This window comes from Abramis brama, assembly GCF_963993115.1.
Source record: "Abramis brama genome assembly, chromosome: 7".
NCBI classification, from domain to species: domain Eukaryota; kingdom Metazoa; phylum Chordata; class Actinopteri; order Cypriniformes; family Leuciscidae; genus Abramis; species Abramis brama.
Window position 1 is genome coordinate 28,155,540 of NC_139969.1, and position 11,253 is coordinate 28,166,792.

The window sequence follows — 11,253 nt, forward strand, 5'->3', positions numbered from 1 at the left end:
GTACTTTGAAATGTGATTGTGTATAAACATGGCACACAGATATCTTGAATTATGTATTTTCTAATTTCTGTACATTAGTCTATTTTCAGTTTCTCAGTTAAAATGTAACCAATCTATTTCTCTCGTACACACAGGGGACAGGAGCATTGTGAAGACAGAGACACCCCAGACAGCTTTGTCCCATCTTCTTCCCCAGAGAGTGTCGTTGGCATGGAAATCAGTCGCTATCCTGATCTCTCATTGGTCAAGGAGGAACCTCCATCTCCAGCCCTGTCTCCAGTAATTCCAATGTTTCCTGTCTTTAGGGGCAAAGGTAACTAGCTCATTCCCTTTTGTGCCTACAATTACATTATAAATGTTCTGGGTGCTGCTGAGTGCCCACGGTGGATTTGATTGATTAAGACATTTTTATTTATTCCTCTTATTTTCAAGGTTCAGAGGTCAGGTTACGAGAGGTCAAGACGGAGCCTTCATCTGTGTTCTTCGGCTCTCCATTTGGATCGGTGCAAAATGGTTCCAACACTGGGCTGGTGTCCATCGCCATCACACTGAAGCCAGCTGCTGCTGAGGTGAGAAACAGTGTTGGTTTACCAGAGAAATCTGTTTCTGCAGAGGTACCTGCAGAATTTGTTTTCGATGGACAGCACAAGAACAGTACATAAAAAAACAACACAGTACAACAAAACATGGAATAACAAGTACAACAATTTCCATAGTGCAGAATGGGTGCAAAGATGGGTGTCTTTGACACAAGATTTGACAGATAAATTCACAGAACAAGAAGTCAGTGGGATTGGAGTGAGTACAAATGGTATAAATAACTAGATTTTTACATTTTCTGAAGAAAATGTGAGTTGTTTTTGCCATTGAAAAAACTTGCTGCCTCAACTCTTAAGTATGTGTACTAAGAAGAATAGTGTTGCTTGCATCAACAAACACATATCTATACTGCTCTCATTCCTCACTGTGCGGTTTCCTTATGCTTTTTCAGAACATCACTGACGTTGTCGCAGCCATTGCTGACCTGATCCGTGTGAAGATCCCCAGCAGCTATGAGGTCAGCAGTGGCCCGGGCTCTATGGGAGCCATCAAGACCTCTGTGGATGCACAACGTCTAGCCTCTGCACTTCACGAGCCGAATGGACCACGGGCCACACGGCAAGCGCCTTACCACCTGCAGCTACAGCACAACCATAACAAAGGTGAGGAATGCCTGCTTATCCATATTTTGGTCTTATGTCATAATTACCTCTTAGTGTCACATGATCTTTCAGAAATCATTCTAAAATGACTGTGATCTAACAATTAGATCAGGATCTAATTGTTTATCCATCAGTTGCTAAATGTGCAGTATTATGTCTATGTCTGGCTCAGCTACTGATGGAAAATCACTATTGATTTTGTGAACGATTGGGGAAGCTACTTAAACACAGTAGTGATCTTGGCCTGAACTATCCAATTGAAGTCTGCTCATCTGTGTCAGATACTCACTTAATGAATGTACTGAATCAGATTAAAAGCCTCAGTACAAGATTACATTTCATTCATTACAGGGAAATGACACAGCTCTCTATTATCGTTGTGTAATTGCTGTTTTTACGCTAATCAGAGCTGGTAGGAGGAACTGTTTTTTTGACAAGAGTGGATCTCTTTCAGGTGTTGTTGGTGGCAGAGAGCAGTATAAGAAGGGACAGGGCAGCCCAGGACAGAGGCAACAATGGTGTCAACAATGTAAAGTGGTAGTCCTGGGCAATGGCGTGAGGAAAATGACCAAAGATGGGCAGGGCAAAGCACAGGTAGGAATATGTGATTTTTGTTTGCCCTTAATGTATTCAAAAAGGCATTTGCAACCCTTTTTTTTTAATCAATTTGACATATTTCCATGTGAAATGTAAAGTGTGACTTAATTTGATTGATTGGGAATTGATTGGATTATTGTGGACGTTCTATGTCAGAATGAGGCCAGACTAATGCTAATGCCTAAATAGTTATTTTGCTATTGGTTAACATTAACCAATAGAATGAATGGCCTTGGTGACATCAGCAGGAAAATTGTTTCAGAGGTGAAGCAAGTTACATTATTACAACGTCTCATCCTCTGATTTCTCCCAGGAGTCCCAGTTATGTTCTGATGGGGGTTTGGTGTTCTGCAGTCATAGCTGTCTCATTCTGCACTCATCATCCACTCAGTCCAATGGGAACACCGACACCAAGGTTTGTTTTCTCAGTCATAATCCATATGCAAACAGATTTGAGACTGAGCATGGCTGATTTTATTTAACAGATAGATGAATTCCTCTTGATTACATATGATGAATGTCGTACATATGTTTCATGTTTCTGTATTGTATTTCCAGACATCTGTTGCTCTACTTTCTGAAAGTGCTTTGAAACAGAGTCCTTCTAAAGTCCAGCACCAGTATAGCAACAACATGTCCTCTCTGGATGTCCACTGCCTGGCCCAACTCCAACACAAGCCATCCCCTCCCTCTCCGAACCTTCACGCGGTTTTTAACCCAGCTGGTCAAGCGATCAAGACAGAATCCAAACCTGAAAGCATATCGGAGAGCCATCTTAAAGTGACGGTTAAGCTGAAACCGCATTCAGAGGGCCACGTGGAAGACAAACCGTGGCATCATGGCAAACGGTGGAAAGGCCTGCGCTGGCGAAAATGGACAATACACATTGCAGTACCAAAAGTTGCCACCCAAGAGTCGGAAGTTGAAGAGTTCTTGCAGCAGCTCAACTCATCTCTGCGGCCGTGCTCAACCACCCGTGACTGGCGCCGCTGCTGTTTTTGCCAACAAATTGGCGATGGGATGACGGATGGCCCCGCCAGGCTGCTCAACTTGGACTTGGACACCTGGGTGCACCTCAACTGTGCCCTTTGGTCCTCTGAAGTCTATGAGACTCAATCCGGCGCCCTGATCAATGTGGAACTGGCGCGTCAGCGTGGTCAAACGGTGGTTTGTGCGTTTTGCCAGCGCTTAGGCGCCACTAGTGGCTGCCATCGGTTGCGTTGCCTCAACATCTACCACTTCACCTGCGCCCTGCAGGCTGGCTGTACGTTTTTTAAGGATAAGACGATGCTGTGCCACCAGCACCGGCCACGGGGAGCCGGCGCTGCAGCCGGCTTGCACTTAGAACATCAGCTGCGCTGCTTCTCTGTGTTCCGCCGTGTCTTCATACAGCGCGATGAACTGCGACAGTTAGCGTCGGCCGTGCAGCAGCCTGAGCGCGGACATACTTTCCGTGTGGGGAGTTTACTTTTCCATGCAATGGGTCAGCTGCCACCTGCCCTGCTGCCCGCCTTCCACTCATCTACGGCCATCTATCCACCTGGCTATGAGGCAAGCCGTCTCTACTGGAGCATGCGGCACGGTCAGAAGCGCTGCCGGTACGTCTGCTCTGTTGAAGAGCATGAGGGGCGTCCCGAATTCAGCATCCGTGTGATTGAGCAGGGCTATGAGGATCTGGTGCTAACAGACACCACTGCTAAAGGTACAGCTGCCACAGTCTCCATCACATATACTGATATAATAACAGACAGGGTTCCCGCGGGTACCCTATGGACTTACAGTATTTGGGCAGGTCTTAAATAACATCTTCAAAAGTCCTACATTTGATTTAAAAAACTCGAAATGATAAACATTCAACCTAAAACAACAGTTAAAATAGCAAAACCAAAAGAATAAAAAGACATAAAATCCCATTGAAACAGCAGCTTTCATGTTCAGCAGGGATGTAAAAAAAACTACAAACTTGCAAGCAATGCCTTTTGTCTCCAAACCAAGTAATGTTTTGCCCACAATCTGCTGCCAATACAAAGTCTACCTCAAAAGAACCAAATCAAAGCGCTTTCAATTAGTGTAAAAGGACCCAGTTCTTTGAGCATTCACATTGTATCTGAACTGACAAGTGGACTCAGATGTCTTTTTGTTGTGCACATATTGCCAATCACCCTGAGAACACACACAAAAAAACAACGCTATTATGAGACCCACATGTGCTCTGAATGTGTAGTAGAGGACAAAACAAAACTGCCCCAATATGCCTAGGGACCTCATTTTTATTTAAACAATTTCAGTTGCAGCTTTTTGAGGTTCAATAATTGCACTATGCCATATTGTAATTTCTGTCAGGTCCATTAAGTCAAGAACACAGACAATAAAAATAAAAGAATTTATATTGAATAGATTGCAAAACAGGTTGATGTTCCTGAATTGAATTTGGCGGTACGGCTCTGTTCAGGGAGTCCTCTGACCTTTCATGAGCACCATGAAATAGCAGAGAGTCAGAGGACAGCAGCAGCAGCAGCATTAGGGAACGCTCACACAGTTTAGGACTGTGAGAGCTAAAATATCCCCCCTGTGAACAGAGCAGGCAACATGACATAAAGCAAATACCATGTTATGCATAAGGAGGAGCTGGGGAGGTGGTGGGCAGCAGAAGCGAGCAGCAAGTATGTATGAGCAACTGAATGTGCTTTAAATAGGGCGCCTTGTTTGAGCTTTGGCCATTGAGCAGCGAGGGGAGTTAACGAGCTAATGCAGCTCAGCTGGAGCAGATCAGCTGACGGGACAGTGTTGTTAGCAAACAGCATTAGCAGCGTCTTGACTACCTGGCCTGCCAGAACTGACGCTGACGCTCAATTTCTGTCAGGTCCATTAAGTCAAGAACACAGACAATAAAAATAAAAGAATTTATATTGAATAGATTGCAAAACAGGTTGATGTTCCTGAATTGAATTTGGCGGTATGGCTCTGTTCAGGGAGTCCTCTGACCTTTCATGAGCACCATGAAATAGCAGAGAGTCAGAGGACAGCAGCAGCAGCAGCATTAGGGAACGCTCACACAGTTTAGGACTGTGAGAGCTAAAATATCCCCCCTGTGAACAGAGCAGGCAACATGACATAAAGCAAATACCATGTTATGCATAAGGAGGAGCTGGGGAGGTGGTGGGCAGCAGAAGCGAGCAGCAAGTATGTATGAGCAACTGAATGTGCTTTAAATAGGGCGCCTTGTTTGAGCTTTGGCCATTGAGCAGCGAGGGGAGTTAACGAGCTAATGCAGCTCAGCTGGAGCAGATCAGCTGACGGGACAGTGTTGTTAGCAAACAGCATTAGCAGCGTCTTGACTACCTGGCCTGCCAGAACTGACGCTGACGCTCAATTTCTGTCAGGTCCATTAAGTCAAGAACACAGACAATAAAAATAAAAGAATTTATATTGAATAGATTGCAAAACAGGTTGATGTTCCTGAATTGAATTTGGCGGTATGGCTCTGTTCAGGGAGTCCTCTGACCTTTCATGAGCACCATGAAATAGCAGAGAGTCAGAGGACAGCAGCAGCAGCAGCATTAGGGAACGCTCACACAGTTTAGGACTGTGAGAGCTAAAATATCCCCCCAAACAAAACCACACCTGGCAATCCTCTGAGATACAGAGGATGATTTTATTTTAACAATTTATATGCTTAGTAATCTACAAATATACATGGATAATTTGCAATATGTTATAATCAGATGAGTCCTGACCATCATGAATTAGCAGAGTCAGGGGACAGCACAGTATGAGGAGATAGCAGCCGCATATAGGGACAGCATTATCAGCATGAGGGGATGCAGCAGCAGCATAAGGGCTCTCACATTATTTTGACTAGATGAGCTATTCCCCCCAAAACAGAAATTGAGTGTCTCGAACGGTGTCGTCTGAGCCACCCTAATTTAGCAATTATATTATGGTAAAAATTATTAATTAATTACTGAAATGACTATTCAAGACCACAATAGCTAAAACATGCTGTTACCTAGAATTATCTGTCTTTGAACTGTTTTGACAGTCTACAGTGTAAGCGCTATGAAGAGATGACTAAGCCACCTTCTGAGAAACAAGCTAGATGAAGGAATTAAACAGCTTTTTACCAGCGTACAGATCAGCAGAAGCGAGCAGCAAGTATGTATGAGCAACTGAATGTGCTTTAAATAGGGCGCCTTGTTTGAGCTTTGGCCATTGAGCAGCGAGGGGAGTTAACGAGCTAATGCAGCTCAGCTGGAGCAGATCAGCTGACGGGACAGTGTTGTTAGCAAACAGCATTAGCAGCGTCTTGACTACCTGGCCTGCCAGAACTGACGCTGACGCTCAATTTAAATTTCAATGCGATTAATTGTGTAAACCACATTTAAAACCAGTTTAAAATAATCACATCAGTCCTACTGCCTGACAGACAGCAGTGTGATGTTTTTTATTCGCTTGTGTGCTCATTCTCACCCATGTGCTCTAGGAGTCTGGGACAAGGTTCTTGGGCCCGTGGCTGAGAGGAGGGCTGAGACGGGCATGCTGAGACTCTTCCCTGTCTATCTGAAGGGAGAGGACCTGTTTGGGCTTACCATCTCAGCAGTTACCCGCATCGCCGAATCGGTATTTACAATAATTACAACCTTAATATCACTCACTGCATATTGTAAAGTGAAATGCCCAGTTATGTACAGTTTGTTACAATGCGCTCATTTTGTGAAATGTCACTGTTGTAGCTGCCGGGTGTGGAGGCGTGCTCAAGGTATCGATTCCGTTATGGACGGAATCCCATGTTGGTGCTTCCACTGTCAATCAATCCATCTGGCAGCGCTCGTTCTGAGTTGCAGACGTTCCCCCATCATGAGAGGTCAGTATTGTGAAAAATGACGGTGTGGTCACATTAAAGGTCCCATGACATGAAATTTCCACTTTCTGAGGTTTTTTAACATTAATATGAGTTCCCCTAGCCTGTATATGGTCCCAAAGTTTCTAGAAATTTTAATCGGTGTAAATCGAGCTTTTGCTATTTTTCTCTGCCTTTGAGAAAATGGAAGCTCAACCGGGCTGATCTTGAATCTCCTCCTTATGACGTTATAAGGAGAAATGTTACCTCCCCTTTCTCTGCTTTGCCCGCCCAGAGAATATTTCTCGCCCATGAGAAAATAAGCTAGGAAGTAGAACGCGCGCGCACGATTTTAGTTTGTCCACGAGAGATATCATGGCTTTTGAGCCCCAATAATTGGATGTACAAATGAACACCAAAGGGTACACACAGCTACACACCTCGGACAAGTAAGTCAACAAATGATATATAAGTGTGTTGCTTTACTGTTTATGGTTACCTAGCTTCTTACACGTAACTTAGAATGTGGCTGTCACATTAGCTATGCAGCTATGCAGTTACTCGCGCTAATGTAAAGGTAGACAGCATCAAGTTACACATACTGTAACGCGAGTGTTGTACATTTCTTTGTTATTTGGATAACCGTTTTCCTGTTGGTTATATGGCGCGCGCGATATCCGCATTTCAAGATCGCAGAGCTTGATGTAATTGTAATAAGATAAATTACAGACGTTACAGATCTCTCATGAAAAGGCAACAGTAGGTTCGCGTTAGCTACATGATAATAACTGTAAACCATCCGAATAAAGTACCGTATCCAGACATAATATTTTAAACTAACCATTCGGAAACGTCCTGCTGAGTTGCAACTTCTTCATCCGTTGCTTCTCCATCTGGATCAGATTCTGGGTCAAACTGAAATGCTTGAACGACTGCGTGTCTTCGTGCCATTGCAATATATCCAACATAAACAAACATGCATGGTTCCGTTGCGCAAGATGGTCAAGACCACACCCACCCTCCACCTTGCGCAGCCTTTCTCCTCCTCATTAGCATTTAAAGCTACAGTCACCGAAACGGCCCGTCTGAAGGAAGCTCATTCTGGGACTGGCTTGTAGTGGCTATAATTCTGCACCGAGGCTGAATTTTTGGAAAGAGATTTCAGATACAGTACTAAGGACCACTAAGGCCTATATTAAAGCCTACAAAAAGTAGCATGTCATGGGACCTTTAATGAAATTTCAGTGAAATTTTGCATGCAAGAACAGGTTCATTGTCCATTGTCATTCGCGTAGAGATGTGTGACGCACAGCTTCAAGCCGAGCAGATTTCTGTTGGTCAGTGCGGTGAATTTGCATGACCAATTTTAACACGAACAAAATTGTTACGTTATGTGTATTTATACGCGGGCAATTTTTCCGTGTTCACACGAAACTCCCACTCGCACAAATTCCTATTGGAATGACTAGATAGAAATTTCACAAAGCAACAATAAATCTTTGTTCACACTTCCAGCAACTTTGAGAAAATCGCCAGTTCTCTAGTGAAATTAATTTTGTCGCTGCATGTCACTGGAAGTATGCACAGGGCTTAAAGGGTTAGTTCATCCAAAAATGAAATTTCTGTCATTAATTACTCAACCTCAAGTTGTTCCAAACCCGTAAGACCTTCGTTCATCTTCAGAACACAAAGTAAAATATTTTTGATGAAATCCGAGAGCTTTATGAAAATTTCTACACAAAATGTATTCTCGTTGCTTCATAACATTACTTTGAACCACTGTAGTGACATGGACTATTTTAACAATGTCTTTACTACCTTTCTGGGCCTTGAAATTGGTAATAACATTGCAATAAGTCTATTTGGGGGGTCAGAAAGCTCTTGGATTTCATCAAAGATATCTTAATTTGTGTTCCAAAGAAGAACGAAGGTCTTACGGGTTTGGAACGACATGAGGGTGAGTAATTACTGACAGAATTTTCATTTATGGGTGAACTAACCCTTTAAATGTGACTGCACCTTTACATTTTGCATTTGTTGGAAGAGCAGTATTAATGAAATATTGTTTTCTTTCTCTGTTTCTGCCATTTTCTCTTATACGCTGCGACAAACTCGCATATACTCACACAGGTTAAAGATCCTCTCCGTGTGGGCCAGAACATCCCGCTGCATCCAGAACTCCACCATGCCGGAGAGTGGATCATCTCACAGCAAACACTTTGTGCACTCTAAGTCATCTCAGTACCGCCGGCTGACCAGCGACTGGAAGACAAACGTGTATCTGGCACACTCCCGCATCCAGGTGAGTCCGTTCACTGACCATCTGATGCATATTTGAAAAAGCTGGCTGAAATTGCCAGGTTCATCTGATCCTTTGAAAATGTAAAGTTTTAAAGGGATTCAGATGGACCTCGCTGGATTGAACTAGAGGAAGCCTTAAAATACTCAGTGTCCCTTGAGTGACTACAGTTTCTGTTGTTCCTCTAAGAGCATCTTAATGAAAAATGTCTCTTTTAAGCTTGTGTTATTGGCATTCCTCCCTCTGGCACGGTTGTGTGGTCATCTAAAAGAGCCACAGCTGATCCAGTGTCTCTTCTAGTTCCCTGCCGAGCTTTTTACAACCACACAGGCATACAAACAGATAAATCACTAACTAATGTTAACTAATGAAACCTTATTGTAAAGTGTTACCAATAATTTAAATAATATTTTCCTGCATTACATTAATGACAATAAGCTTACTAGTCATAAAAAATAATGTCATAATGCAAAAAAAAAAAACCTTAATGGTTTTAAATGACCTTTTAATCATTGTGTCTATTTATAAATATTTATATTTATAATATCACTGCTGAATTTATTTATTCAATTATTAATTGAGAAAACAGAGAAATCTCTCCAGGGACAATCATTTTCAGGGAAACAAATTGTATCCAGAAATGAAATAAACTTGACAAAACCTCCCTTTTCTATTTATAAAAAATGATATAGAAATTAAGTAAATATATTTTTTTTAAATCTAAAAATGCAGAAGAAAGTTTTCTTTTAGGGTGTGGGTTTGGGTTAGGTTTATAGTATTGATAATTAGCTGTACAAAAACAATACAAGTGTACTTAATGTCCCAAGTAAACATGCATGGAATAGCTTGAGTAAGTAAATGTGTTTACTTTGTGGATAAATACTCATATTCAGAAGTGAGCTAAACCTGGCAAAACCTTGTTTTTGGGATGTCCTCATGTGTAAAAAAAAACTGTAAATTGCAAAAATTCAGAAAGTTTTCAGTTAGGGTTAAATTATAGTATTTGTAACTAGCTGTATATAAAAACAATAGATGACTATGGAACATCCCCAGTGTGTGTGCGACTGTGCGTGCGTGAGAGAGTGATCTGTAGCCTTGGGTGAGGATGCATGTCTAATGCGTCTTGTGTCTGCAGGGTCTTGGGCTGTTTGCAGCACGTGACATTGAGAAGCAGACCATGGTGATTGAATACATGGGGGATATTCTGCGCACTGAGGTGGCCATGAGGAAAGAGCTGCTGTACAAGGCTAAGGTAAAGCTCGCTCAACCAATGAGGGAATAGTGCTGGGAATAATGTTACCTTGACATGCTGTCTAAATGCATTTGTCTAAATCTGTGTGGATTTCTCCCACAGAACCGCCCAGCGTACATGTTCCGCATCGGCAGCGACCGAGTTATCGACGCAACCCACTCTGGAAGCCCTGCAAGGTACAAAAATGAACTTGACGTGTCATATCAGCTTTCAGATGTTTGCATTACTTGATGATGCATTATGGGCAATTTCAAACCTGACATATTACTGTCATTTTTCCTGTCACATTTTGCACAATTCAGAACACCTGTGAATTGGACGCAAAAAGAAATGAAGTTATAATTAATTTTAACTGGATGTTTCTCTTAGATACATCAATCATTCATGCTCTCCAAATTGTGTGGCTGAGGTTGTGACGTTTGAGCGGGGCTACAAGATTATCATCAGTGCCGCACGCAGGATTGAGAGAGGAGAAGAGGTAAGACTGTACAAGTGTGTCATTTATTTTCATGCACCTAAATAAACGGAACAAACATGCCCCAAAAATAGCGTTGCAATGCACAGCACAATTTTGCAGGGCAGTTCTGGTAGACTGTGAAGGATGCAGCAGACCATTGCAATCTGGCATACTTTTTAGGGGTACCAAATCGGTTATCGGCTGATATTATAGATTTTTTAATTAACGTGTATCGGCCGATATTGGATATTTAATTGTTCATGCTCATTTCCACTATTTGACATTTGGATTTCCTTTACCGTCATCTGACGCTCACTTAAAGGTACACTATGTAACGTCTAGGTTACTAATGTAACCCTCTTTCGTCAGAACTGAACTGATGAATTGGTATCCCAGTTCGTCAGTTCAGTTCTGACGTAACGTCGAACTTGACTGCCTTTTGGCCTTTTGGCCTAACTGATTGCCCCCTGTAATCAAAATGTACATTTTTTAGCTTTTAGTATGAATATGTTAGCCTTAAGGTTATGAATTAAGCTGGTGTGTTCCAAAACAATGACAAAATTCGCATTAGGAGATATAAGCATTCAAAACGTACAGTCTCCCACT

At 42.4% G+C, this 11,253-nt stretch overlaps 1 protein-coding gene across 6 annotated transcripts in view; it reads left to right on the forward strand.

Moving 5' to 3' along the window:
• The window catches only part of kmt2cb (lysine (K)-specific methyltransferase 2Cb), a 104,961-nt gene that overhangs the window by 90,697 nt on the left and 3,011 nt on the right, over positions 1–11,253 (forward strand). For all 6 annotated transcript variants that reach the window (XM_084118800.1, XM_084118797.1, XM_084118799.1 and 3 more), the window contains 12 exons: positions 135–313; positions 433–569; positions 992–1,202; positions 1,657–1,796; positions 2,113–2,214; positions 2,358–3,501; positions 6,283–6,419; positions 6,533–6,663; positions 8,770–8,941; positions 10,074–10,190; positions 10,293–10,366; positions 10,560–10,668. In XM_084118800.1, the coding sequence (XP_083974926.1) occupies positions 135–313; positions 433–569; positions 992–1,202; positions 1,657–1,796; positions 2,113–2,214; positions 2,358–3,501; positions 6,283–6,419; positions 6,533–6,663; positions 8,770–8,941; positions 10,074–10,190; positions 10,293–10,366; positions 10,560–10,668 (2,653 nt within the window). The remainder of the gene's footprint in view (positions 1–134; positions 314–432; positions 570–991; positions 1,203–1,656; positions 1,797–2,112; positions 2,215–2,357; positions 3,502–6,282; positions 6,420–6,532; positions 6,664–8,769; positions 8,942–10,073; positions 10,191–10,292; positions 10,367–10,559; positions 10,669–11,253) is intronic.